At 40.4% G+C, this 26,472-nt stretch overlaps 1 protein-coding gene across 1 annotated transcript in view; it reads left to right on the plus strand.

Moving 5' to 3' along the window:
* Nucleotides 1-26,472, plus strand: part of SLC1A7 (solute carrier family 1 member 7) — an 86,195-nt gene that overhangs the window by 18,070 nt on the left and 41,653 nt on the right. The window contains exon 3 of the mRNA XM_077824147.1: nt 17,793-18,008. Within this exon, the coding sequence (XP_077680273.1) occupies nt 17,793-18,008 (216 nt within the window). The remainder of the gene's footprint in view (nt 1-17,792; nt 18,009-26,472) is intronic.

The raw sequence follows: 26,472 nt of genomic DNA on the forward strand, positions 1-26,472 counted from the left end.
ATCCAATGCACCGCTACAGACTAGGGGCCGAATGGCTAGGCAGCAGTTCTGCGGAAAAGGACCTAGGGGTGACAGTGGATGAGAAGCTGGATATGAGTCAGCAGTGTGCCCTTGTTGCCAAGAAGGCCAATGGCATTTTGGGATGTATAAGTAGGGGCATAGCGAGCAGATCGAGGGACGTGATTGTTCCCCTCTATTCGACATTGGTGAGGCCTCATCTGGAGTACTGTGTCCAATTTTGGGCCCCACACTACAAGAAGGATGTGGATAAATTGGAGAGAGTCCAGCGAAGGGCAACAAAAATGATTAGGGGTCTAGAACACATGACTTATGAGGAGAGGCTGAGGGAGCTGGGATTGTTTAGTCTGCAGAAGAGAAGAATGAGGGGGGATTTGATAGCTGCTTTCAACTACCTGAAAGGGGGTTCCAAAGAGGATGGCTCTAGACTGTTCTCAATGGTAGCAGATGACAGAACGAGGAGTAATGGTCTCAAGTTGCAGTGGGGGAGGTTTAGATTGGATATTAGGAAAAACTTTTTCACTATGTGGGTGGTGAAACACTGGAATGCATTACCTAGGGAGGTGGTAGAATCTCCTTCCTTAGAGGCTTTTCAGGTCAGGCTCGACAAAGCCCTGGCTGGGATGATTTAACTGGGAATTGGTCCTGCTTCGAGCAGGGGGTTGGACTAGATGACCTTCTGGGGTCCCTTCCAACCCTGATATTCTATGATTCTATGTACAGAATCTTTCAACAAATAATTTCTCTCAATTTTTATCCAGGCTCTCAAAAGCTGGATCTGTGCTAAGTTAATGTTGTTAAGATCATCTCTCCCCCTAGTCGGTTGTACTTGACACAAGTCTGTATTAATTTATAATTTAATATATTTATTTCTGTTTTCCTCTGGGATAGTAATAAGTCTGTCTTTTTGGTGGCTGATCCAAATTCTAGATGGCTAAATATAGAACAACCCATAATGTTATCAGTTTTGATAATCCTTTATCCTTCTGCTCAGATTCCCCAGTGGGTCATCCCCATTCATGCTATTAAAGTCTGGTATTTAATTAGGAAACTACTTCATTAGGGCACTGCTCAAGGTGTTTTCCGGTACTAGATTTTTCCAGGTTTTCCTACCTGGGCATTTGCCTTTTCACATCCTGTTCATTCATGGGTATTGCCCCTTTCTCCTCTTTGTTGTTCCAGCACCATTGTGACATATTCAGTCTTCTTTCCCAAGATCTGTGTATTTTATTTGCAAACTTGCTGCTTCTGCATACTCTCTTTGATAACTTAATAGCACTTATAACTTCTTTATTTGAGAATGTGGGGCTTGGTTTAAAATGTATTTGGAAGCCAGATCCTCAGCTTGTGTAAATTTTGTCCCACAATATTTTGCTTGCTGTCAATTGAAGGTGTGTCACTTCTTGGTCTCATGCACTTGCAGTTTGCTATGGGGGCAAAATTACACCTGTAGATTTAGAGGGGTTTTCCCAGGTGTTTCTGGATAAATTTTCCCTCCCTCACACTTTCCTGAAGGGACGCACCATGCTGTCTACTTAGATGGCTTTTAACTTCCATTCCTTTATGAGATGTCTGCATTTGATGGTGTTTGTTTCATGGTTTATGAAAAGCTTTGGGATCCTTTGAGATGGCAGGTGCATACAAGGCCAGATTTCGAAAAGCCTCAGCCAGATCTTCAAAAATGCCTGGCACCCACAACCAGGGCCAGATTTTCAAAAAAGCTCAAAAGCCAGAAGCTCCCATTGACAGTTTATTTAGGTGCCTAAGTGGATGCTGACCTTTTCTGAAAATATGCCCAAATTGTTGGTACTGAACACTTACGACAATTCTGTCCATAAGCAATTTTTTTATTATACATTCAGGGAAGATATTACCTTAAATCAGGCTGCTACCAAGAGCCATGAAAAGGGATTTTTTTTCTCAAAGTGTGAGGCAGTCTCGGAATGGATGATCTTTCTAGGCTGGATCACTGTAGTCATGAAATGGGGAGGAGCGCTAGTCCCCAGATGATCTTCCTAAAACTTGTTGCTTTTATCAACCTCTGTGTAACATACATGGTTCACTGGCCCATCAAGGACAGCGTCTAGTGTTGCATGTTGACATTTAACTTTACTGTGGTGTTAATTTTTGAAGAAGGGAATAAAAAATTTAACAATAGGATGTCTGTTCCTATCTCTTTGAGATATATGTTCGTAGCTGGAGTGTAAGTGAAAAATAGCTTCATGATACTGTTTGGTTTGGGTGTGTTATGGGCAAATCTGTGCAAACAGTCATCTTATGAAGCAAGGAAACTTACATTTCAAATAGGTTTATAATGTTTCTGTGGGGGAAAGTATTGCTTTTTTCTCAGCAAAAAAAGGACCTGATAAAAATATTATTCCAAGCAGGGTCCTCGGAGAGCCGTAGGCGGTATTTCTGCAGCTGCTTTTCAAACCCCCATTAGCTAATGCAATACTAAAATGATTGCATTGTGATGCTCTGTACCAAGCATCCAATTTAATATCAGCTTTTATATGTCTAATAGCTGCGTGATTGGTCTTTATGAAATGAGGTCTAGAGAGGACAATTTACTTTATACAGACCAAAAATGAATCGAACAGAAACCAGCATTTTTTGTTTAGGTTTGTGTTTTGTTTTTCTCCCATTCAAATGATGTGAATTTGTCAACACAATAGAGACTGATCTCCTGGCCCCAGAAGCAGATTAGCAGCATTAGCAGCGCACACAGATCTGACCTCATTGTCATTCATGTAAAACTAGGATTAGCTGATGCAATGATGCAGCACTCATATTCCTGCTGGCTTCTTGGTTTAAATTTAATCATAAATATATAAGAGACAAATTTTGTTGTCTCCAAAGAGTTGTATTTCTATCCTGGACAGATATTCTAGTGACCTAAACTAGACACACACATTTCTACCAATACAAACTGGAAACAGGTGGCCTGTGTTAATTTTATCTATCATGCCCATCGCTGATAGCTAAATAATGATGAGTAGAAACATAATGCAGTCCAATTAGGACTATATTCTCAGCCCTTCCCTATGATATGTAGGTTACAAAGGAGATATGTGCCAATTTTTACATACATTCCCCAGAATTCCACTGAAGGTGTGAGCCTTCTGATTTACAGTTTTCTTCTTCAGGGAAAATGGCCAAAGACCCAGAGTAGAACAGCTCCTGCCCTTTTATAACTTTCCAAGCTCATTTTTCAGGTGACTCTCTGATCAACCTCCTCTGACAATCACCGACCCCTACCAAGTGATGTAATTGCTAGGCGATCTTCCTTGATAAACCAGTTCTCAAGGAGAGGAGTTGGCCATTGTCTAGAGTGCTTCTATTTGAATAGAGGACCATCCAGGTTTAACTACCCCCTTGAAATTCTAGTCCATCCTGGAGGTAAAAGGACAACAGAGAATGCAACCAAACCTCATAATCAAAATGGAGTTTGCAGTTTGATAAAGATATATACAGACTCCAATATCAAACAGAATTAATAAGCTGTACAGATTCCCCAGATCATCACAGTGAAAAATTTTATATCTCATTATCAATCACTTGAACACCTAGTCTCTCGTATCGCACCCATCTAACATGAAGAGAAACTTGATGCAATGCATGTAATACTAAATATAATGAATGCTTCTACGACCACTCTTTTATATATGCAGTGCTATAGATGTGCATGACATTTAACAGATGCCTAGAAGGAGAAGGTTATATTTAAATTAGATGTGACAAAGACAAGGATGACAGACAAAGAGTGGGGGAGAGCAAGGGTTACAACAGTGAGAGATCAGGAGATGCTCATTATTCCAAATGCTTTTTGTTAGTTCCTTTTTAAGTTTTTATTGAAAATTTGTCTTAATATATTAAAATCTGGGAAGAGAGGACAAGAGTAGATATGAGTGAGGGAGACCAAATCTGTTATACACAATGGACCAGTTGTTTATGACATGCCTCTCAGGAAATGCAACACAGAAGGTGCATGGGAAGGGCACTTAGGCTGTTCTTAAATGTATGTAACATGTATGGCTGCCTATGTGCTGCTCTGTAGCTCAGAATAACTGAAGCATAGAGCACTCTGGCCCCTGCACCTACCCTGGCATACCTCTGTGCTGGGGGCTGCAAGCAGAGATGATTTAGGGCTGCATACACCAGCACCGAGTTGTTCCTGCACTAAGGGACTTCTCCTGAGGGTAGTTCAGGTCCTTTTGGCTACACAGGGGCTAGAATCTGACCCAATATATTCAATTTTGTCGTATTTTCTCCTGTCTTATCTGTAAAAAAAGAGCAAGGTCGGTAATAAAACATGTCATGTTGTAATCTCTAAATTGGACTAACCCAATAGAAATTACATGGGAAAGGTCAGGATCCAATTTTATGTGATGGACATCTGTGATCACAAAGTGAACTGGTGTGGAAAGAGCCAAAGCAGTTACCAGCTGGGATAAGTAATTTGTAGATCTGACAGAACATTTCTGTACCTTCTAAACTCCTTCAAACACTTGGACACAATGTTTCATACAATGAGCAGCAGTGACATGCCAGGTTGGAGGAGTTGGGTGTATTTCTTCTGTTTCCTCAGGATAGAAACATCTGTGAATCATAAACAGTTGAATGAATCTTTCGTTTATCTATAATTCAAACTGACTGTGTTTTAAACTTTGTTTATTCTTTTATTAATCTAGAGACACTTGAAAGAATTGGCAAGCCAGAAAATTAAAGACCATTACATGGATTTTTTCCATAAATCCAAAGCCCTATTTATCTAATTTATATGATTTCTTTTCATTTGCATCCCGAGTTCTGGCTTTGGAAAAGAGTTTCTTTATTAGAGCATTTCAAGGCAATGTAACAGCTTGCATTCTATGAATGCTGCTAACACTACAGTTTCTCAGATCTTTTCATCTCTCTGTAATCAAAGTCTGATGTATGTTCCTTCCTACCTTCCTGGGGCTATCTGGGTGGCCTAGTGCACTGGACAACTTGGAAGGGAAGCAGTGATGTAAAAGTTGCCTGGCTTATACCTTCAGTGGGACATGAAACATGTTATCCTGCTCACATCAAAGATAATTTTGCTATAGAGTTTAATGGGAGGAAGATAGGGCCCATAGGGCTGGAAGGACAGAGCTAGCCCTGGAAGGAGTAGCAGCTCTCAGTGGAAACAGGAAAAATGTGTCCGGTCATGATGCCATACTGAGGTTAAAGCCTTGGATGATCCTGCATCACTGCCTAGATTCAGGGAGAATGGATGGAAGAAGGAGGAAGACTCAGAAGGACATTTTGCGGATTGGAGAGATTTTGAGCTGGAAAAGCTTTTATTTCTGTGTCCATCCCTTTAACTCCCATGCCCAATATTATTTCTAAAGACGACAGTGCTATCCCAGCCTAATGGAGAAGGCCCATGACTATGGCATACAGGATCCAAGTGTTTGTTTATTCTATTTCCTTATGGTAACTCCAAATCCAGCTTAGTGCTGCACTGATTTTTATTTAATTAAATATTTCCTGCAGACTTTTGAGGACCTCCTGAACTGGTGCAGAGCTTGCTGTAATGAACTGGGAGAACAGAATGCATGGGGTGGATTCTGGGCTAGATTCTTTTATTATTATTATTTACGTATTTATTATTTATTATAGTAGTACCTAGCAGCCCTAGTCATGGATCAGGACCCTATTGTGCTGTACGAACACAGAACAAAAAGACAGTCCCTGCACCAAAGAGTTTACAATCTAAATAGAAAACAAGAGACAACAGATGTATAAAGGCAGACTGAAGAGTACAGGGAAACAATGTGATAATATTGATCAGCATCATAGGGAGTGGTTTCAACACTTGTTAATTTCTTATTAATGCATATAAGAACTAATAAAAATGAGGGGGAAATATTGTGGAATATTATTTCAACTTTTGGTCAAAATTCCAAAAATTCTAGACTAGCTCTAAAAGCATCTTATATTTCTGGGGCATTGTGATCAGAAAATACTGGGGGAAAGCATTTTTTCAGTTCTGTTCCTTCATTTGCTGAGCTATGAAATTCCCCCTTCAAGTTGCTCTGTTTTATCTTTGTCATCACTGTAAAGTCTCTTTTTATAGTTACAGTCTGTTCCAGAATGGTACTCCACAGGAGTGGAGTAGTTTGCAGTAAAACCAGATACAGGTGTACTTGAGAAAGCAGAAGTGTGCAACTCCTTGCTCATATATAAATACTTTGTAGACTTATTGTCTTGAAGAAGGATAGTTTTGTGATTAAAATGCAGGACTGGCAGTCAAGAGACTTGGGATCTGTTCCTTGCTTTGCTGCAAACTTCCTGTTCGACCTCAAACAAGTCTCCAGATGTCTCTGTGCCTTGGTTTCCCTATGTGTTAAATGGGGAAAATAATGCTTCCCTATTTCACCTGTGGCTAAATTCTTTAATGTTTGTAAAGTACTTTAAGATGGCAGGATGCTACAGAAATGAAAATTGTTATTATATTGTTGAGGCTTTCAAAGATTGACCTTGACAAAAAAGGTAAACAGAAGCATGACTGATAAATCAACAAGCATTAGAGAACACTGCAATGCACTGCACTTCCATGCTGCTGAACAGTAATGTAATAATCTCTAATGTAGTTGTTAGAGAGGCTTCCCAATCTCATTGGGAGCTCATGTTTACGAAGGGCTTTTCCATGGCAAGCAATTACGAAATGAGAATACGACTCAATGTGGGGGATGAATGAAAACAAACATGAGTCTAGTAATGACTGTTGGTGGTTAATACTTGACCATTACTTCTTGACAGGATTAATGTCTTTCTAATCACACTAATCCCTTTTGATAACTTTATCCATAATCCATCTATTTCAAAGCAATATCCAGATGGCTTCCGGTGGTGGGGAAGAGAAATGTTTTACCTTTGCAAGGATATGTTTTTGATGTTGAGGCAGGTAAAAAAGGAATGCAGTCTTTTAAAGAGGAAGCTATGTAGAAAGAAGTAGGAAATATACAGAAGGTTAGGATGGGTCTGATTTTCCTAATGTAAGTAAAAGTTTTCCCAAGCACCCGTTTGATGTATATCAATGACTGTTAATATGACCCCAAAGATGCTGGTGAGAAGTGGTCATCTGTTTGCCATGGGACTTTCTAATTAGGGTCACTGGAAATCTGGGGAGTTCCCCCCGTGATTAGTCAGAAGTTGTTTTAAAATCTGTGTTTTGCTTTGCTTAAGCAAGTTTTACTCAAAGCGCACATGAAATACACTAATAAATAGTCTCAGTTATTTGTGCCGTTACTAGGTAGTTCAAAATAAAACTTTTTATTTCATCCAGTCTTGTATTTTTTAAAAAAATCCCTAAATCCTTGATCTTTCTTTCCCCTTCCAACTTCCCCTTAAGATTTTAGCCCAGATATTTTAGTCCATTGAGACCTTCCCATTACCCTGGATTTCCCCTTTGTTCCTTCCTCCCAGACTACTAAACTGAAGCCCAAACAAACATACCTGGTTGGATAGAACTTTAATTTTTGTATATGAATAAAAATTGTAAATCATTCTGAAATGCTCTCATAGAAGGTGCTGTATAAGTGCAAAGTATTACTATTGTGGATCATTCTTCCTAATGAATTCAACCATACTAGATAAAACATTTTAGCTAGATGTTTCTGTTAGGATGATTATCAGTGAACTATTTAATTACTGACACCTAAAATGTTATGTTTCAGAGTCTATATGCCACGAGTGAATGGGGATAGCTATTGGCAAAATTCTGCTCTTATTATGTAAACTCAGAGTAAGTACAATGACTTAATGAAGTTCCATCCCCAATTAGTGGGATTTTCTGATGTGATCTGATACATCAGTTTAGAAAAGGCAAGTTAGAATTGGTCATATTATGAAACGATAACTTGTTTTACAGGAAATGGACCAATGTAAATGTAGAGCTAACTAAAGCCTCATAGTGGAGCACATTTCATTTGTTAAAAGGAAAATTCTATACCCTACAAGTAATGCTAATATGGGCCATCAGTTGTGCAGCATGCAGACCAACAAGCCACAGTAAGTCAACTTTAATGAGGTTTGATGGCCCATAAACCCAGAAACATTTGGACTCATAGTGAACACAGAACTTTCAGTGGGTACAACTTGATGACCAGCCGTATGGATGATTGTTGGATCCTGAGAATGCACAGGTTCACCAAGGATTTATTGGATCAACTAGGTTGAATCAGAAAAAGAAGAAACAAGCTACTCCCAGGAGCACAAAGAAGCCCCTGAAATACTTTTCCTATTTTATTGGAACATTACACACATCAGATTTTTTGTTCATTTCAAAAATTGAGGTCATGGGGTTGTGTATGTGAGAGAGGAATGTATAGAAATATAGGTTTCAGAGTAACAGCCGTGTTAGTCTGTATTTGCAAAAAGAAAAGGAGTACTTGTGGCACCTTAGAGACTAACCAATTTATTTGAGCATAAGCTTTCGTGAGCTACAGCTCACTTCATTGGATGCATCGATGAAGTGAGCTGTAGCTCACGAAAGCTTATGCTCAAATAAATTGGTTAGTCTCTAAGGTGCCACAAGTACTCCTTTTCTTTTTATAGAAATATAGGCATTGCCATAGTGGATTAGACCTGAGATCTGCTCTAGTTCATTATGCTGTCTCAGATAGTGCCCAACATCAGACACTTTAAACCTTAAAGGAAGGTGCAAGAATTGTCTCAGTCCCTACTAGTTCGGCTTTGGCTTAAACTTTCGACCATGACATTTAATATCTCTTCCAAAATTTGTTAGCATTAACTATTCTCATATACATTTTGGAAAAGCTATTAAACCTTATAGTCAAGGGCATATTTTGCTGTAACAAAATTAACAAATATTTCCTGGGAGTGGCGTGAAAAGAACATTCATGTTTTTGCAGAAATGATGGAAAGTCAGGGGTTGCCATAACTACTCAGATAGGATGAAAAGTATCTTAAGTTGTAGGACTCCCATTTGCCCAAACTCTGACAAACACCAAACAACTCTTTGAATGCTTTGCCTTATGTCTGGTGACTTAATTTCATGTATCAAACATTTTTCATGTGACTTCAAGGCTGATCAATTTCAGAGGCCTGATGAGGGGTGACATTATAGTACATGAGAGCCAGATACTGGTTGGATGATATTGAAATGTGTCTGCTAAGAAGTTAAAAGTGAACTAATACAACATCTTGAAAGAAGCTTGTGAAACTGCTGGGAGTATTTTTGTTTACTTATATAGTCAAGAATGTGCATTATAAGAACCTAGAATAGAGGGAAAACCTGCATTTGTAAGGTCGGCTTGATTTAAGATAGACAACCATTTGGAAGCTCACCTCTCCTGACTTCTCTATTTTTCTAGAAATTAGGAGGCATATTTTTCACTGACATTCTTGCATCCCATTATAAGAACTCTTAGGGCTGCTCAGACCAATAGTGAAGAGACCCTTTCTTGGAGGAGTAACTGCATATTACTTATGTTATGCAATAGTTGTGATGCTGGGTGTGTGTGGTAGACTGGATCTCCTCTTCCTTTTGGCATCAAAAACACCTGAAGCCAACTAAGAAAAAACGTCAGACACTGTCAGACTTGTCATATTAGTTACTGGACTTCTCTTCTTGAAAGTGATTCTCAGGGTTTGCTTAAAATGTAGCATGCCCCATCCCACCCACAGCCTTCTGCCAGGTAATTTCTACCCCTTTCTTCTCTAACTTGGGCATTGCATGAAATTAGCAGTATGCGCCTTGTCTGAGAACTGCAAACCCTATTCAGCCTTTCACCCCTCCACTGGTTACCCCTGTTGTGCCTCCATAGTTAATTACTTTTGAGGACTACCTCATCACAGTGTTACCTCACCACTACTTTATCTGGTGGCAGGATAATCTTATTACAAGATGATGATCTTGTTAATGAAATCCCCAAAACAGGACAATCTCATTATTAGCCCCCTCCAGGATTTATCACCTATGAGCCAAGCTTTGATTGGATCCTAACTGCACATCATATTCCCGTGTGTAGCTCCCTCGCCCTCAAGTTGATGATAGGCATATGAAGCAGCAGAGATGTACTTGTTTTGCGAATAACCAAGTCCATTCTAACTTTGTGCCCAGACTGCCTTCACCATCAGTCTCCAGTTGAAAGTCCCCTGTTGATCTATAAAACAATGAACATCCATGAAAACTTCTTCATACTGTCCAACCAATATGATCATGTGGTTAAACTGGTATTAGAATATTTCTAGATACTAGGGTATGGTTTGTATTATATTCTATAATGATGAAGAAAAGCATGTATATTTTGCATTCTCGTACCCTTTTCAGCATGTAGGTCTTTGGTGTAAGTCACAAAAGGGAAGAATACTCCTATCTGCATAAACTGGTTTGGGTTAGTCCAACCACCTTTTACTCTTGCATTAGGTTCTTTGAAAATGAAGACTGTATTGCTCTGGGTTTAGACGAATCTCTTTGTCTTAGGGCTATATAGTGTGTGAGGTATAGAAACAGTTACATGTTTTTATTGTTTGTGCAATGCTCACTGGATGTTGAGGCATCTGTCCCAGGCCTTCCTGTCAGCTTTCAGGCTCTTTTTAGGCCTTGTCTAAAGGAGGAAGTTGTGCTGATTTAACTAAATCACTTGTGTGGACACTCTTATTTTTGTTTGAGTGCCTTCTATCAACGTGGTTTACATCACTAAGGAATCAACTAAACTGATTTAGTGCAATCAGTACAACTTTCTCACATACACAAAGCTTCAGGCTGACAGCAAAGAATGGTGTTAAATGCTGGCTGAAGTTACAAGAGCTGTGGGAAGACTATCTGTAGTCTCTGTGGCGGGCGAGTGCTCATTTTCACTGGAGAACAACTTCCTGATTAACGGAAGTGATGACTTTCTCAAAAGGGGTCACACGCAGTCATCCTTTGCTAGAAGCTTCGTGGACACTCCATTGGGCCTCAAAAGAGAGAATTGTGTTTGAAAAGGGGACTAATGGTTAAGACACAGGACTGGGAATTGCAAGACCTAGGCTTTTTTCTAAGCTATGCCCCAGATTTCCTGTGCAACCTTCAATATGACACTTAGGGCCAGCTTCTTTCCCCATGACTCGTGCTGGGCCTGATTCGCCACTGAATTGCACCCGGTGGAATAATTTATCTCAGTGAAAAGTGAGTGTAGAATACTATCATTTTGAACTGGTTATATTTTGCATTCACTTTGCACAGGTGCAGTGGACCACACAAGGTGCAAGGAGGTGGAGTATCAGGCCTCTTGAGTAGTACCTTACTTTACAAGTCATTCTAATGTGAGTCAAGGTGTCAGAACTGGGCCCTTAACCTGTCTGTTTGCCTGTCTGTAAAATTAAGATGATAATAAAGGGATATTTTGAAGCTTCATTCATTAATGCTTTAAATACATTTGGGATTATCAGACAGACGATAATCTACATACATATAAAATTACTTTATCATAACAAAGAGAAATTTTTCCTCTCAGTTTGGGCCTATCATCTGCGGATGATATTGCAGGCCATGGGCCAAATCTTGAGAGGTGCTGAGCTCCCATAATTACCATTTATTTCAGTGTAAGATGCAGGTGGCCCAGTACTTCTTAAGATCTGATGCCATACAAGCTGCAATGGTTAGACACCATGTGGGAGAGTTAAAGAGGGAATTTCTACCTTGTAACATGGAATTTCTTTCCTCTGTGGTTCAAAGCCGGAAACATAACATTAGTTTAGTGTGCAATATAATTAGTTTTCATCTAGTAGGTTTAGTTGGCAAGCAGAGGGTAAATCAAAAGCCAGAGCACAATTGCTGACTCTTAGAAATAAAACATATTAAGCTGGCTATCTGTATTGTTACTAAGATTTCCAAACAACCCGTGTTTCCAGAAACACTCTGACCATTGAACAAACAGTTTGCTTCCAAATACTTAGTCATCTTGTCCTTTGATCTTTTATTTGTTCTGTTTAACTGAATCTATAATAAATCTGTTAATATTTTAACGGTAATTTACAATAATTTAAACGTTAGCAGGCATTTGTATTCTAATGTAAAAGCAGCAGTTTAACTCTTAAAAGTATCTCATCTATGCTCTAACAATTTCAAAGTATGATCAACAGCACTGGTCATTTTTTAAGTTTTGTAAACCATAAAAAGCAGAAGTGTCAGAAATTGATTATTAAAGGTAGCACAGAGAGAGACAGCACTGATTTGCTCCTCCCTAAAATCCATTTTTAAACTCCATTTCTGCTGAAAGGCCTATAAGGAAGCAGACAACATATGGTGGCTTAGCTGACAGGCACTGGGAGAAAGCTATTTATGTGATACAAAACTAAAACCAAAAAAAGGAAAACATGCATAAATATAAAAATATAGATTAACATAAAATTTAATTGCCTCTTCCTCCTCCACCCTTTGTATGCCACCTGTCTTCTTGGATTTAAGCTCTTCATGGCAAGTACCATGGCTGCTTCTTCGTTATTTGTATTACAATAGCACCTTGAGACACAAAATGTGTGTCCATGTTACCGATCAAGTCATAGGTAGTCTGGCCTAGTAGCTGAAGCAAGAGTCTTACCTACCAGTTAAGAGCTGAATCCAGCAGGAGTGGGTCAGGAGGGAAGCCCAAAGTTTTGTCAGGTGTCAAGAAACCAAAGCCTAAGCCAAAGGGTTGATCTGAGCCACAGTCAAAAAACACAGTATGGGGGGCGGAAAGAGCAGGAGTTGGAGCCAGGAGTCAGAAACCAAGGCCTAAGCCAAAGGGTTAGCTTGAGGCAGAGTCAGAAGCCAGAGCCAAAGGTCTGAGCCAGGAGTCAGGAAGAAGCTGGGGGCTGGAGCAGGAGCATGGCTAGAGACAGTGGGGACAGGGACAGGACCAAGTGCAGCTGCAGGGTAGGAATGTGTTCAGCAGCCACTGGACTGCTACTGCTACTGAGCTTAAGTATCAGCCTGTTGACCTGGCATATGCGTCCTTGTGGAACAGGGCATCTGTCTTCCCATTCCATGATCCCAAGCAATAGCTGACGATGAAATCAGATCTGACAAAGAAAAGTGACCCGTAGATCGATAGCTGCTTAAGGTTACAAGTGATTTGACGATATTCCAGATTCTTATGATCAGTAATGACCAGGACCAAGAACCGATCTCCCTTTAGAAGTTATCTCCATTCTTCAGATGGTGCCTTTATCACCAGTAACTTCTTGTCTCAGATATCATAATTCTTCTCAGTGGGTGTTAGTTTTTATGAATAAAAGGTGTAGGGATGGAATTGGTTTTGAGAGCCAGTATGTTGTGACAGAACGGCTCCAATGGCAAAGTTCGAAGCATCTGCCACTATGGTGAAGGTCTTGGCAGGATTTGGGTGTACGAGAATGGGAGCTGAGGTAAAAGATCTGTTTAGCTGACCAAACTCAATCTGTGTCTCTGATGACCGGACAAAAGTGGACCCCTTTTCAAAGGAGTGCAGTTTTCAGGGCAAAAAGGTGAGAGAATCCTTTGATAAAACCTACAGAAATTGGTAAACCCAAGAAACCACTAAACTTTTGGGGCATTCTACCTGGAGATGGCAGATACTTCAGAGGAAATTATATACCAGAGGAACTCGATTGTATCTCTGTCAAACTCAAATTTCTCTAGTTTGTTATAAAGATGGTTTTGGCAGAGTGTGTTGAGAACATGGGCCCTGTTGCTTGTGCAGCATCTGGTTTTTGGAAAGAATGAGAATATCGTCCAAATAAATGGCTGTCTCCACAGAATATCGTCCAAATAAATGGCTGTCTCCACAGAATCCAGCTGAAGGGCAGTCTGGCCCCTTACCTGCCCTTGTTCAATCTTTTGGGCTGCTTAAACTGTCGGCAACCAAGTCATAGGTGGTCTGGCCTACTGATTGGAGCAAGAGTCTGGCCTATCACTTAGAGATGAATCCGGATGGGGCGGGTCCAGGAGAGAAGCCAAGGGCAATAGCTGGACGTCAGAGACCAAAAACCAAAGCCAAAAGATTAATTGGAGTCACAGTCAAAAAGAACAGCGGGGGATCAGAGCCAGAGTCAAAAAATGAAGCCTAAGCTGAAGGGTTAACCAGAGTCACAGTTAGAAGGTGGAGCTGAGGGTCTCAGCGGAGAGTCAGAAAGATGCTGGGGGCTGGAGCAGGCAGGTGCAGGTCAATCAGGGCCAGCTTCACTCGTTAGTTTGCCAGGAGATTGGCCCTGCTGCAGCCTAGGCCCCTGACAGTCCGGTGTAGTAGAAGACAGTCCCTACCCAGAAGAGCTTACAATCTAAATGGATAAGACACACAAAGGGTGAGAGGGGAAACAGAAGCACAGAGAAGTGACTTGCCCAGTGTCACACAGTTGGTCAGTGGCAGAGCCAGAAATAGAACCAAAGTATTGTAGTCTAGTTCCCTGTCCACACCACAGAACACATCTTTCTAGTTACAGATCTGCTAGCCATGGGATCAGTGCCTCCCTCTGCCTCTGTTTGTCCAGTACCTAACATAAAGGACCCCTGAATCTGATTAAGGGCTTTGGGTGGCACTGTAATATAAGTAACAATAATTAAAAATGGTGACTGGTGTGAAACTAGAGAACTGGTTGTATGTTACAGAAACATTTGAGTTTTTCCTTTTATTGAGGTAGCTTGTCAGGAGTCAGTATATTTATGTGTTAGATTCAAAAGGTGTTAACCTGTATCTAGGGCACAAAGGCAATTCCTCCATCTTCTCTTGATAGGGTGATCCTGCAAAAATGTTTTGTTCATATTTTTTCAAATAAAGGCACACAGTTCAGTTCACTCGGATTTGTATGATCAAATTGTTCATGTGTATTCAGAGAATGGCAGGGTATTTGTAAAAATATTCACAATTCAAGAGGTCCATGAATTTTTAAGTTATTTATTATTTAATTATTTGGAAGTGATTTATTCATTAGTCTTGTTTCAGTACCTGCACAGAATCAATATCATGTGACTCAGCGGATTAATCATATAATGTGAATATCAAATGGCAAATAGACCAAGCGAGCTCAGTGAATTCTTATGAATAACAAATACATTTGAAAAAAATCAGCAACAGTTTGCAAATGCTCTGTTAAACTGAAAAAGGAGCTACATTTGTAACCCGGCTTTAGAACAAACGTGTATCTTCTTGATCAAGCCATTTCAGTCTTCTTCCAGGGACCATTTGACAATTAAAGGTCAAATTCTGCCCTTCGTCACACCTCAGAAAACAGTATAATTGTAAGATTGTAATGGAGAGCAGAATTTGATTCCAGTAGTCTAATTAACATCAAAATTATTCTGCATAAAATGATCCTGTGAAAGTTAGATTACTTACAATATTTAACTTAACTTTTATAAAATAGTTTTTTGTTTGTTTTAGAACAATACTCGCCCTTCCTCCCCCCAGTACTGCTCTGAACTGATAACAAAACATGCTGGACTGGAGATTGGCAAAGCAGAAAAACAATGCATTTTCTTAATTAATCTACTGGATAGCAGGAACCTGAGCATTAAATCCCACCACTATTATTTCACTCAATCTACTATTAAGGTTAAGCTGCCCTTCAGCTCTAGACAACTTCACCAAACAGTGCAAGATGAAGGGGATCCTGCAAATATCAGGAGTTGTCTGCTAATAAATGGTTATTTGTGATGAAGGATTTGACAAGCAACTCTCCATAATGGTACCAGCTCCATGAAATGGTCACACTAAAACTTGACAACATGTTTTTATTTATTTATTTTTTTTTTACTGTGCTCTATATTTAAAGGAAACTAGAAATTGTTTTAAAAATTAAACATTAACCAAAGCCAAGTGAAACATTGGTGTTTCCAGGTTTATTAGTAAATTGTAACACAGCTTGAGATAACATAAATCTTCATGATCCTGGGCCTAGTTCAAAGCAGTGCTGAGCAAATTTAGGGCTAGATGGTGGCCTGTCTTATGTGCCTGTGCAGTGAAATTAGGGGGCAGTAAAGCACTACAAAGGTTGCTGTGTGATGTTTGGGGGCTTGAAGAGCCTCTGGTCCTCCTCCCACATAGGTGGATGAGGAATGGATGGGCAGGGTGGGTATGGGCTTCACTCCCCAATGTGTGGGGCAGTGCAGCTACACCAGGTCACTGTACCAAGCAGAGGGCTGGTACAATGTGTGACCCCATCACTAGAGCAGGAGGAAACTGGGAAGCAGAATGAGTCATAATCTGCTTCCTGGTCTGCTCTTGGAGAAGCACAAGAACACATTGCCCTGACACAGGGCTCATGGCAAAACCCTCTTCAATCTTTATACTTTTATGTAAAAACCAGACACAATCACATGCCTAGGTTGCACATGTGGTTACTGCAGTTGATTCTAGAAATTGTCATTGCACACACAAATAGCCTGTTAAACATATAACTGACCATTTTTTCTATGTAACTCTTCAATTTGCATGTGCAAGCAGAGTAAAGTTATGTACAAGTCAGGTGCCAATTGCACACAATTTTTCCAAGGACAATTTTGAAAATCGGTCCCTTGAGATTCATAGAGCAGTCAATATGTACTTAATTTACTTGTGACAAAATGCACATGGAGCTTTGACGCTGAGAATAAGGTGATACATTACTGGAATGGCTAAACAGAATATCTCCAGTTAGTTTATTTTTTCACTAATAAAGTAACAAACTGCTGTGGTCAGTTTATTCACTCAGCAACAGTAATTTAACCACATATTAGTAATAACCATAAGTTAAGCACATCTGAGTACTAACTATAAGTTAATAGTATCTGTATGTATCATCGGTACTTATGACGTCCATTACCATAGCAGCTGAGTGACTCGCATTCTTTAATGGATTTAAAGGTGGAAACACCCAAACGTGAATGCAGTGTCAGTTACAGCTTATAGCAAAAAAGAGCAACAAAATAGTAGAACAATGTAATACTAGCCCAAAAGGCCAAGAGGAAGGAGAATTAATTTTACAAACATATCTAGGGGAAAAAGCTAGTAGGAAGAAGAAAGCATGTCTGTTAATATTATGAGGCAAGGGATGAAATTCATGGTGACCCAGGAACAGCCGAGAGGGTTGGAGAGTGAGTCCACCCTGCATTCACCCCGCAGCAGCTCCTGTCCCACAGGGCTGGCCTGGCTCCCTGCTCCAGACCATTGGCGCTCATGTGCCAGTAGGGTCATCCACACTATGATGCACCAGCCCACTCCTTTCCTGGCCCCTACCCCACTGGATCGCCTGCCCCAAGCTGGGCTGTGGTGAGCCAAAAGGTGGTTGGGCAACAACCCAGGTTGTTGGAGCCTCAGCTCCACGGCCTATGGCCAGGGTTAGGGTCAATATTTCAATAAAGGTGGGTATGTCTGCATAAATTAGTGGTCTTGGTAGTCAAAGAAGTCCATCAATCTAGTCACGCACCCACAGCAGTGATTTGATTTCCCAGTGAGGGAACCATATGTAACCCACATTAGCACAGTGTGGCTCTGTCTCCTGCCAGTTGCGAGACCATGCATGGAGTTTTGTGAAACAGCTACTTCTTTCAAGCTACTAGGATCTGTTTTTATTAGCTTGGACAGTAGAGGCACATGCGTTTAGATCCAGAGGTCCCAGGTTCAGTCACCTCTGGGGACTGAATCTCGGACATCTGGATCGAAAAGCTCCTTCCAGAAGCATCATTATATAGACAAGTAGGTGGAGGCTAATTAGAATAATTAAGAAATGAGGTTTTACACTGTACTAATTATATGCAAAAGATACTATATGTTTTGTGTGTTTTTTTGTGTTTGTTTTTTCTACAGCTTAATGTCTGGGCTAGCAGCCTTGGATGCCAAGACTTCCAGTCGATTAGGCATCATAACTGTCACTTACTATCTGTGGACAACATTTGTGGCTGTGATTGTGGGAATAATTATGGTCTCCATTATCCATCCTGGTGGAGCAGCCCAGAAGGAGAACACTGAAGAGAGTGGAAAGCCAATTATGAGCTCTGCAGATGCACTGCTAGACTTAATTCGGTAACTACATTCATTCTTACTGCTTTTCGAAGGTAACACGTTGCATGTTACATAACAACATAAGGAGCCATGGCATTAAGGATATATTTTGAAATCAGTGATGATCCTTTTGAGAATATGGCAGAAACTAGATCTAAAAACAATACCCCAAAGTAAGATTATAAAGGTAAATAGGGAGCTCCTTTTTACCCTTTCTCATACTAGACCAAGGAGACACCCAATGAAATGGAAAGGCAAACAATATTAAACTGAAAAAAAGGAAATATTTTTACAGAGTTCATAATTAACTCATGCAATTTATTGGCACAATATGTTACTGAGGCCAAGAGCTTAGTGGGATTCAAAAAAGGATTAAAATGTTATTGTTTTATTGGTCTTTACCTCACTTAATATCAACACCTACTGGATAGTGGACAGTAGGTAGTTTCATGGTTTAGGGCAGAAGCGTGCCTCAGCCTAATTTGCTCAGTTCAAGGCAACTTTAACTTGCACCTTTTCTACTTTGAGCACAGGACTGTAAGTGCCATTGGTACTAATTTGGGGTAATTGCTACTCGGAGAACTCTGGATACCAGCTGGATGACTCAGTGACTAATGTAATATCATGTATGACTCATTTGTGATATAGAGGTCACACTGATGTCCTACTGACAAGTGGACAAACCCATACCCCAGGGTACAACCTGAGTTACAGGATGGAAAGAATTTTCCCCCACTCAAGCCATGAAGTGGTAGAAGAGTTCCATGCGGGGTGCCCCCATGGATCTCTCCCTCACAGCCTGCAGAGATCACGGGTCCACTGTCCAAATTCCCCAGATCCTGCTCTCAGCCTCACATGCAGAAGAAAGACACAAATTCCACTGCATCTGAGTCTGGTTTACTTGTAAATTGAACACAACGATGCCATCTTTTTTTCAGGGAAAAATCAAACTTTAAATATTCAAATAGTCAAAGCCTGAAGTCTGCACACAAGCATTCAAGATTTATTCACACAAGAGCTTGGAGAAAGTGAAATTTAAAATTGTACTTGCAAGTGTTTACACCAGAATACAGTATATTTTTCATGGAATGAGACATGGCTTGATACAGGAAGAGGACAGGGTTCTCAAACCCCTTCACAAAATCCATGGCACAAGGCAATTAAGCTTGCCAGATGAACCTGCCCACATCATTTATTTCTCGGATTGCACTCCCACGGACACTCAGTTATTTTATGGAAATGTGATGAGATGTAATTGAGTTTAACCTCTGTATCCAGTCAATAATAGCACTGTCTTTTTAAAAGTCTATTTATTATTCCAAACTCTCTGTTTTATGTGCATCCTCCACAAATAAAATCCCACAGACTGTTAATAAAACAACTGCTGGAAGTGGGTTTCCTGTTTGCTACATACTATGGGTGAAATCCTGGCCCTATTAAAGTCAATGGCAAAACTCCTGAATATCAATAAGGAAGTCTGGATTAAATGTAACAGTGTATCTGCTGGTTCGAGCTAGGAGAGTTGATCCTGTAGCTGAATGCTAAATCGCTTCCATTCACAGCTGGAGACAGTCTTTATATCATACAGGAAGCACCTGGCATCCTGTGAATAACGAATTCTAATGAACAAGAGAAATGTTACATAACTAAGGTTTTGGATAGGTTTTCTTATGTATTTTTAATAAGTTTTAAAAGTGCTCTTGAAAGGTGCCATGTTGATTGCATTGGGATCTGAAGTCACAGAGACCATCAACTCATTTCATAAACTGTAGCTCACCAAACAGATGTCCATATGGCAATGTCTTTTTTTCTCCTTTCTTGATAACTATAGAAAACATCACCATCCTGCCTGTCACTCAGACCTATAACCTGGTCATCATTTCTCTAGGTCCCCCCATCCAATCTAAGTCTAAGTCTTGCTGTTTCTTTTTACATAACATCTCTAAGATATAGTCTTTCCTATCCATCCACACAGCTAACTCTCATCCAGGCTCTCATCTTCTTGCCTCCTGACTATGGCAATATTCTTTTCTCTGGCCCTGACAAATGCAGTCTTTTCTCACATCCATTCAGAATGCTGCGGCAAAGATAATTTCCCTAGCCTATTGCTTTGTCCACATCCTCCCATCTTTGCATCCCTCGACCAGCTCACCTTTCTCTATAGCACCAAACATAATTGCCGCTGCGCTTGCTGAATTGCCACCGCAGGACATGGACTGCTGCCCCATTCTGAAGGCCACCCAAAACACCTGCTTGGAAAGCTGGTGCCTGGAGCTGGCCCTGGCTACAGCCTCTCAGTAAAAACAAAACTTGGCTTGTCCTTAATGAAAGTTCATATCTTCCTTTTACTACCTCTAGAGATTGGATTTGTTCAGTTGTATCCTCTGCCAATGAAATCCTACCTCTGTCATAATTCAGTACTTTATTAGCTCAGTAATGAATAACATCAAATGTATTAAATAGACATTCAGAAGAGTAATGAGGCAAGAGAGTTAGAAGCTGTCAAGGTCCTTTAGCATCAGTTACAAGGCATAAAGCTTTACTGATGGCCAGGTCTAAATATACCATGCTTTAAACGATTTATATGCTTTAAAAGAGCATGCTACGTAACTCCTATGTAAGAAGAATGTGACAGGTAGGAAGGTCTGAGTTCTATGGCTATAGTGGTTTTCTGATATTTTGTCTTCCTGTTTGAATTGTCTGAGTGGTGGCACACACGGTGAAGTTGGGAGAGAGCTGTAGAGTCCAGGGAGTTTTTGCAATTAAGACTGAAGAAATGATATGGAACATGTACTGAGGCAAAATAGCCACTGTCATTTCTTGGAATTTCCTATGCCACAGAAATCTGGAAATGTTCAAAGAAAGAGCAAAAATAATAGAAGAGATACAGACCGACCAGACTTGAACATGAGATCCTGAGATCTACAGCTCCTTCCATTTTAAAAGACAGGGAAGGGATGGGATAAAATCCTTGGATCTGAAATAGTAGCTATGATTTTTCTTACAGATCCAAAAATGGTAGATGCCTATTTTCTGAGTTGGATGCAGCACAAAGTGGCAAAAGTCTCACAAGAACTGTTGTTCTCATGGGATTTTAAGATAACTCACAAGATTTTGGTATCTGAACCCTAGTGCTGCTTTGGCCTTAAACCTGCTTTCTTAACCCTCACTTAAACCTAACCTAGATCCTGACTCAAACACATCTGTCTCTAGCCATCATGAAAAGACCCCTGGGGCAATCTAGTCCATCCTCAAGCCAATGCAGGAGCTCTCCCTGATATAACTCACCCTCTTTCTTTTCCAATATACCGTTGCTGGGGGCCAACTAAAACAAGTGATTCATGAGACAAATGCAAGTCTGTAACTGTATAGGAGATGCTTAGCAAGGCTGGTGTTTTAGGTCAGGTCTTTTGTCGGTCGAGGTGTAATAAGGTGTAATTTGTGACAGATGTAGCAGTGCCACCAAAAGCTCCTAATATAGACACTGTTATACTAGCAAAACCTGTGCTTTTACTGGTACAGCTTATTTTACTCGGGAGGCTAGGATAAGCTATCAAGGCAAAAGCGCAGTTTTGCCAATGTAAGCTGTTTCCACACTAGGAACGCTTTGTCGGTATAGTACACCGGTATAGCTATACTGGCAAAGCACTCCTATGTAGATCTGATCTCAGTCTCTTTCGATGTAATTTTATTTCAAGTTTCAGACGTGTGCACACTAACACCCTATTGTCTTTAATGTTTCTAATGCAAACTCTGAAAGGCATCTGGGAGTATGTTTTCTTTCTTCATACTTAGACTGTAAGCTCTTTGGGGCAGGGACTGTCTTTATATACTGTCAAGCTAAGGGACTTATATGGACCCATTACAATAGTATCTGAGCAGCTAACAGGATTTAATGGATGTATTCTCACAACACTAGTGTGAGGTAGGGAAGTACTATTAGCCCTATTTTACAGGTAGAGAAATACGGCAGAGAGAGACAAGGTGAGTTGCCAGAGGTCATACAGGAAGTCTGTGGTAGAGAAAGGAATGTCCTCTGTTTGTACAGCGCCCAGTACAGTTGGGTCCAGGACTGGGGCTCCTAAGCACTAGCACAATACAAATAATGAATAATAAGCAAGGCTCTTTGGCTTTGTTTTTCAAGATTAGTTACAACAAATGATCTTTTGGGATGAAATTTGCTATGCCCCCCCCGGGAAATATGAATGGAAAATTATCAGCCATTTTTGTGTTACACAAGAGCAGAGGGGGAATATATCCCCTTTTTAAAAATTCAGATTTTGAGTGTCTTTTCACTTAGATTACTCAAAAATGAGCCAGATTTTCAGTAATTACTTCTGTATACAAATCAGGTGGTTTAAATGTTACCTTTGCTAACTGCAGTTAGTTGGCAAATATAAAAAATGAATTATAGGTATACTTATTTGTACTCACAAAATTGGAAGTCAGATAGAAGCCTATTTAAAGGTGAACTGCCTTGCCAAAAAAGGAAAGTACTGTCCTCTTTGTTGTTGCTGTATGATGTTAAAGAAGACTTCCAAAGAGCTTTTGTTTTTTAATTAATTAAGTCTAAACTTTCTGTTCCCTGCTTCTTTTTTAAGATTTGAAATCTCAGGTCTTGACTTGCCTTTTCTTGCTGGAGGAGTGAAGAACTAGAGAGAAAGTGACATCACAAATGTCTGAAACCAAGGCTGCAGTTTTTTCATGAGATAGAAGACAGTTTAGTCAAACTGTTTAAAGCTCTGTGTTTTTGTTTGTCTTTATAAAGGCCTTATTAACTCAAACTTCTGGCAAATGGTTGAGATAAAAGCCCTGTAAAAATCCCATCTCCATCAGCTGAGGACTGGGAAAACTGAGATGAAGGATGGCCCAGATAGCCTGGTGCTTGTGAAACCCAAGTTCAATTCTCTGTTCATCCACTGATTTACTGTGTGACTTTGGGCAAATCATTTAGTTTCTCTGTGCCGCAGTTCCCCATCTGTAAAATGTGGATAGTACATCCCTACATCTCAGGGGTTTTGTGAGGCTCTATACATTAAAGACTGTGAGGCGCTTAAATACTACGGTTATGGAGGCCATATAATATCTAAAATAAGATTGATATAATCATAATTGGCTGACATCTGAGCTCTCATTTTAACTCCCACCACTCCAGAAAAAATGGGTAGGTCAAGACTTGAAATTCCTGATCTAAAGTACCAAACGCCTACAAGAAAAAATTAGGGTGTGGGTAAGCAGGAGGATTTAGAATTTATGAGGCTACCTTTATGCATCACAAAAGGAATAATAAATGGCAAAGTTTTCCCCCTCTTGCAGGTCACCTTTATAAATCAGGCCCTTAAAGTTTGAGGTTGGCATGGTACACTATTGTGAGGAGGACAGCGATCTTTTCTTGAGTTTTGAAGTGTTTGGTTTTGAGACAGTACATTTAAGAATGTTCTAAGTGCTTTTTTAAAAAGACAAAGATAATTGATTTATTTAAAGAAATAAGTATGTGTAATTCACTGTTGGGTGTTTTACTTGTTCCTCTCAGTGCATCATTCCAGATAGGTGTGTGTTTGTCTGGCTGTGCACACATTCAAAGCCAACATAAAGCTAAACCAGTTAAGCAGTACCCTGCACGCTGTGGCTGGCCCTCCCTCCACTATAACATTTCTGACAGGTTTCAGAGTAACAGCCGTGTTAGTCTGTATTCGCAAAAAGAAAAGGAGTACTTGTGGCACCTTAGAGACTAACCAATTTATTTGAGCATGAGCTTTCATGAGCTACAGCTCACTTCATCGGATGCATACCGTGGAAACTGGAGAAGACATTATATACACACAGAGACCATGAAACAATACCTCCTCCCACCCCACTGTCCTGCTGGTAATAGCTTATCTAAAGTGATCATCAAGTTGGGCCATTTCCAGCACAAATCCAGGTTTTCTCATCCCCTCACCCCCCTCCAAAAACCTCACACACAAACTCACTCTCCTGCTGGTAATAGCCCATCGAAAGTGACCACTCTCTTCACAATGTGTATGATAATCAAGGTGGGCCATTTCCTGCACAAATCCAGGTTCTCTCACTCTCTCACCCACCTCCAAAAACCTCACACACAAACTCACTCTCCTGCTGGTAATAGCCCATCCAAAGTGACCACTCTCTTCACAATGTGTATGATAATCAAGGTGGGCCATTTCCTGCACAAATCCAGGTTCTCTCACCCCCTCACCCCCCTCCAAAAACCACACAAACTCACTCTCCTGCTGGTAATAGCTTATCTAAAGTGACCACTCTCCCTACAATGTGCATGATAATCAAGGTGGGCCATTTCCAGCACAAATCCAGGTTTTCTCACCCCCCCACCCCCATACACACACAAACTCACTCTCCTGCTGGTAATAGCTCATCCAAAGTGACCACTCTCCCTACAATGTGCATGGTAATCAAGGTGGGCCATTTCCAGCACAAATCCAGGTTTTCTCATCCCCCCCCCCCGAAACACACACACACACACACATACACACAAACTCACTCTCCTGCTGGCAATAGCTCATCCAAACTGACCACTCTCCAAGTTTAAATCCAAGTTTAACCAGAACGTCTGGGGGGGGGGGGGGTTAAGAAAAAACAAGGGGAAATAGGCTACCTTGCATAATGACTTAGCCACTCCCAGTCTCTATTTAAGCCTAAATTAATAGTATCCAATTTGCAAATGAATTCCAATTCAGCAGTTTCTCGCTGGAGTCTGGATTTGAAGTTTTTTTGTTGTAAGATAGCGACCTTCATGTCTGTGATTGCGTGTCCAGAGAAAACCTGGATTTGTGCTGGAAATGGCCCAACTTGATGATCACTTTAGATAAGCTATTACCAGCAGGACAGTGGGGTGGGAGGAGGTATTGTTTCATGGTCTCTGTGTGTATATAATGTCTTCTGCAGTTTCCACGGTATGCATCCGATGAAGTGAGCCGTAGCTCACGAAAGCTCATGCTCAAATAAATTGGTTAGTCTCTAAGGTGCCACAAGTACTCCTTTTCTTATAACATTTCTGTGATCAATAATTGTGTACAATACATATCTATCAATACATCTGTCCAACAGCTGGTATACAGAGCCCAATCATTTACATATTAGGACCATATATTCACTAGACAAGCTGCATAAAAAAATTGCAACAAATTTGGGGATGAACACTCAAATGCAAAATATCAACATCAAGCCCAGTGTTTAAATCAGCAGTTAGTACTCATGCCTCATCCTGTTGTTATAATCATATTCTTTCACTTATGAAGTTTATTCATGGTGCCATTGAAATCATGGGATCTTTGCCATACATCAGTGGGAACAAGATTTGTCCCATAATCTTAAAAAAAAAAAACCCAACTTTAAATGATTTAGAGTCCTACACATCTTAATAGGCTGCCTCCCAGTTTTGCATGTAAGGCTGAGCATGTCTGCAAATCTCTGCATGTGCCCTATCCATTAGCTGATTGCAAATGCAGGATTTGCATGCATTTTTATTCCTGTTCAAGTCTAAATAGACATCATGCCATTGTGATGTAATCTGGCTCAAAAACACCGAATAAAACTCTGAGGGTCAGTCAGAATTGACCTACACTGATGGGCAAATTCACTGAAGTCACTGGTTTGCCTGGGCGGGTAGGTTAGTGCAGGTTCTATCTGCAGATGGTCATAAATGCTGCTAATATAACAGGAATTAGAAGTAGGCAATTGGAAACAGGGTACATCTACCACCAAGCTTGAGGTGTAGTTTCCAACTTGGGTAGACGTACGTGTGCCAGCTTTGGTTCATTTAGAACACTACAAAGAGAAATGTGGCAATGGTAGCATAAACAACAGGACAGACCAGCTGCCCTGAATACTGTCCCACCCGGGACCCTAGATATCTACTGGGGCGTCTAGCCCAAACAAGTGCCTGGAAATTACACCTCCAGCTCAAGTGTAGGCATACCCTCAGTCAGACTGGCCAGGTTTACTCAAGAGAGATTAATTTACACAATTAGTTTTTAAGAGGATATAAATAATTTAGGGTGGGATCTGTTGCCTTCAATAGGAGCAGAGCTAGGCCTACCCTGAGGTCTTTTGAAAAGCTTACCCGTATTTCCAAGCTAGATACGTCTAGATTCTACAGAAACTGTGTTTCTTCAAATGAGGGAGCTTTATTTCTTAATATTTACTGTAGTTTGGAGAAAGCCCAGGCTGTGTAGAACCGGAAATCACACTTGGATCTGTTTACAGTGAAAGTTGAACAATATACTAATAAAAGTTGGCATCTACAGTACGATTTTGTAGAGCCCATTAAAATACCAAAGGGATTAAGCCGGGGGAGGCAACTTGTGGCACGTGTGCCAAAGGTGGCACACGAGCTGATTTTCAGTGGCACTCACACTGCCCGGGTCCTGGCCACCGGTTCGGGGGTCTCTGCATTTTAATTTCATTTTAAATGAAGCTTCTTTAAATGAAACATTTTTAAAACCTT

Source organism: Eretmochelys imbricata, chromosome 8, assembly GCF_965152235.1.
Source record: "Eretmochelys imbricata isolate rEreImb1 chromosome 8, rEreImb1.hap1, whole genome shotgun sequence".
NCBI lineage: Eukaryota > Metazoa > Chordata > Testudines > Cheloniidae > Eretmochelys > Eretmochelys imbricata.